Source organism: Charadrius vociferus, unplaced genomic scaffold (assembly GCF_000708025.1).
Source record: "Charadrius vociferus isolate BGI_N301 unplaced genomic scaffold, ASM70802v2 scaffold280, whole genome shotgun sequence".
Classification (NCBI taxonomy): Eukaryota; Metazoa; Chordata; class Aves; order Charadriiformes; family Charadriidae; genus Charadrius; species Charadrius vociferus.
Window position 1 is genome coordinate 1,585,262 of NW_009646340.1, and position 3,537 is coordinate 1,588,798.

Genomic DNA, 3,537 nt, shown 5'->3' on the forward strand with positions numbered 1-3,537 from the left:
CATCAATACCAGATAAGGAGAAGATCAAAAAGTATAAACATGCATTGAAGTAGTAAGCCAGACCTCAGCTGGGATGTTACTGCATATCTTCCTCCCTGTAACACCCTGTAGCAACTGCTCCAAAAGGCACAGAGGAGCTAAAGTGGTTTTTAAAAAACAACACACAAAAAAAACCCCAACACAAACAATTGTAAAATTCCCAAGCACCCAGAGTCTCAAAGTAGTGCACAGTGTAACAAGGCAGGCTTAACTTGCTGCTGTTTTCTTAAGTGTGCAGAATAACTAAAAATAAAAGAAAGCTGCTTCTGCAAACATCTTCCCAGCCACAGTAAGCAGCAGAAACTCAGCTGAGGGCCAGCAGGTGTCAAGGGGGAGAGGGAACAAGCCCAGCCCCGTGCAAGTAACTGTGCCTCTGTCACAAGAATGGTACGTGGTGCTACGGCAATGGAGCAGTTCCTGCAGCAACCTTACTTAAGTAATAGCAGCACAAATGCAGCAAAACTGTCACCTGAATAAGGACTTAAAAAAAAAAAAAAAAAAAAAAACCAACAAAAAACTAACTCTGTTTGTAGCTCTTCAGAAACAGAATAGCCACTTCACATGCATCTTAGCCAACATGGAAGGAGTCCCTGAGGCCAAGAGCTACAGGCAAGTTGAATTCAATCAAGGAAGTTAACCTATGTGCCTCTCAGGGAGGGGCATTAAAACTTTGAATCATCTTAGAGCCAGGTAATAGAGTTTGATACAGATCGTGTGTCTTAACATTCATTGTGCTGGCACAGAACCTGTTATATTTTAGCAGCAGCGGAAGATACATTTCAATACCGATCCTGCATTACGACTGGTCCCTGTAACGTCAGAAGGGAAAAGCTTTTTTCTGCAGTGAAAAACAAAGCTTTCCTCGTTGCTTGGTTACCCTAGGCTCTGTTCAGTTCTTGCAGTAATCTCAGTGCAGCTGTGTTCTTTGGTTCAGTTTTCAACAAGCTCTTGATATCAGCAATACTGGATTTGTAATCCTAGAAGGAGAATATTTTTTTAAGTGTTAGTCCATTGAAAACGCAGACTAAGGCTCCTGCTGCAGAATTACTACCCCGCAACGCAACTAAGCCCATGACTCCCTCTATCTAATTGCTTAAACACTGACATCAGTGTAGCTGTTCTAAACCATGCTTAAACTAGGGCTGAGAAGACAATTTCACCACTTCACCACAGTGGTTTCTGAGTCCAACACCAATGCATTAAATTTTCCAGTACTGCCTAGAGAACCTCTCACCAGACCCAAAAAGGGAAAGCTCAATGTGACGCATAGGTGCTTCCAGCATCTCCAGAAACACAACTCAGTGCTGAGAAACTCATGAGATCCAACCAGCAAATTGTGATGTGAAAGAAAATCCCCCCAGTCCACACAGGTCTCAGCTATCAGATGGCAGGTGCTGTCTAGCACAGAAATGAGTTCTAAAGGGCATCTCTTGCCCTGATTATGCGTGAACAGGCTTCTAGTCCTAGCCTAAAACTGTTCAAAAACTCTGGACTTACCTTCAGTTCTTTAAGCGCTTGAGCCCGTCTGTAGAGTGCCTTAACGTTTTTAGGATCTAACCTCAGAGCTTCTGTGCAGTCCTGTACTGCCTCCTTGTATTGCTTCAGAGCCAGGTAACAGAGCGCTCTGCATTAAAGACACCTGGTTAGAGACCTCTGGCTAAAAGCACCATCTACTGCTGCAACGTACAGAGCAGATGTCAGCCAACCCCTGCGCAGCACACAGCTGGACTCCAAAAACAGTCTTTATCCTCATATGGTAAGTAATCTTATTTCTTGAGCTCAAATTTGTTTCAGTTATAAGCGGGGGCAGAAAGAAAACAGTTTTTCAGGCTAGGAAAAAGAAAAGAGGATTTTTAGAGCAACCTGCTCTAAAACTACAAACCTGCACTTCAAGGATGCAGGTTCCTAGCTATACCACTCCAGAATATGCTCTGCTTGCTGTCAGTGCCTGAGAAGTGCTTTGAGTCGTGAAGTACAGCAGTCTGCAATTTGTGGTTCATGGGGCAGCAGACACTGCTCAAAATACCACCGTCCTGGCAGACAAGCGGTAAAGTGAGAAAACTCTTAGCAGCCCTAAGCTGAGTGTCTTTTTGCAAGAGTTTTTGCAGTACTTGATCAAAGAACGTTATACAAACTACAGAGAAGAAGGTACTTGGGGCAAATGTGTGGGTGTTCTTGTTTTATTCATTTGTTTGGGAGCAAACATTAGATGGCTCTGTCAGAAGTACCATGGCAGCTTTTATAAAGGACCACAAGTACTTGGGCAAAGAGCCGAATAGTACCTGTTGGTGTATGTTGCACATTCCTGGTTGAGCTGTAAACTCTCACTGTACTTCTCAACTGCTTTTTTATGGTTTCCTTTCTTTACAAGTTCATTTCCTTCTTCCTTAAGAGCTCGAGCTCTCTCCGTGCCAGCAGCAGTCTGGGCTGGAAACAGCATGAAAGAATACAGAATGCTATAAAACCGACAAGATCAGCGCAGCCTCTCAGAAAGCAAATATCCCCATACCAGAGGCGAGACAGAGAGACATCAAAGGATCCAGAAGCAACCAAAAAGGCTGCGGCAGAACCAGGCCCAAGTTTCTCTCTGCCTCAGCCCCAGCTGCAGACATGCCAAGCAGGTGTGGCCGCTGCCTTGTTCATCACCCTTCTGAGCACCGGGCTCTGTGCCCGGCCCGAGGGCACGCTCTCACCTGGTTCTCCCCTCGGTGCAGTTGCAGGAGGAGTGTTTGCCCCGGGGGCTCCGGCAGAAGGAACGCTCCACCTCGTCTGGGCAGAAACAGGGACCGTGGGGATTGGCGGGAGCTTCTGGCGCCAGTTCACGCCATCCTTCTCCAGCAGGGCTTTAGTCATCCTGGAAGAGACGGCCCCGTCTGTTGGCTGGACAGACCATGCAGTGGCCAGTAGGGTCACTTTTTCACCTGGCTCATGTACCGAGGATAGCATCTCTCCACTAACCCCTTTACAGGCACCTAAACGAAGCTCCTGCTACAGGCAGGACACTAATGGAAGGACCTTCTCCATGTCAGCAAGGCTAAAAATACCACAGGACGAGGGGACTGTCAGTGCTCGGGGGAGCAAGCGATGCGCGGGTCCCTCCTCAGCCTGGCAAGCCATGAAGAGAGGCAGACAGCTCCAGAAAGAGAAAAGGACTACAGCAGCCTGTAAACCCAGTCAGCATAGGGAGGCTTAACGGATAGGGTGCTGGAGATGGTAGTTTATTATTTGTTTTAAAATAGGCACTGACCAAAGCAGAAATAGCCCCAGGGAATTTTTTCCTCGACCCTCAACCAGCACCTCGAAAGGAGCTGAGGGGACAAAAGGGAGCTCGGCCAGGCCTTGCGCGAAGCATCAGAGGCCTCGGGTGCTTCACCTGCGTGCTCGGGATGCGGCTGCCAACGCAGCCCTTGGCCCGCAGCCGCGGCCAGCCACGCTGCCGTACCCCCGAGCCCTTCGCCCTTACCCGCCCAGGGCGCGGCGGTACCTGTTGACGCCCTC

General features: G+C 48.1%; 2 protein-coding genes across 2 annotated transcripts in view; one reads left to right on the top strand and one right to left on the bottom strand.

The window, feature by feature from the left end:
- Positions 1 to 917: 917 nt before the first annotated feature.
- TOMM34 (translocase of outer mitochondrial membrane 34) lies at positions 918 to 2,985 on the bottom strand. Its single transcript, XM_009890757.1, has 4 exons — positions 2,733 to 2,985; positions 2,322 to 2,466; positions 1,537 to 1,663; positions 918 to 1,016 (listed from the first exon to the last, which is right to left on the bottom strand). Exons 1-4 carry the CDS (start codon positions 2,983 to 2,985, stop codon positions 918 to 920), a joined length of 624 nt encoding a protein of 207 aa, XP_009889059.1.
- A 138-nt stretch (positions 2,986 to 3,123) lies between these two features.
- The window catches only part of STK4 (serine/threonine kinase 4), a 46,635-nt gene continuing 46,221 nt past the window's right edge, over positions 3,124 to 3,537 (top strand). The window contains exon 1 of the mRNA XM_009890872.1: positions 3,124 to 3,203. Coding sequence (XP_009889174.1) covers positions 3,124 to 3,203 — 80 coding nt within the window. The remainder of the gene's footprint in view (positions 3,204 to 3,537) is intronic.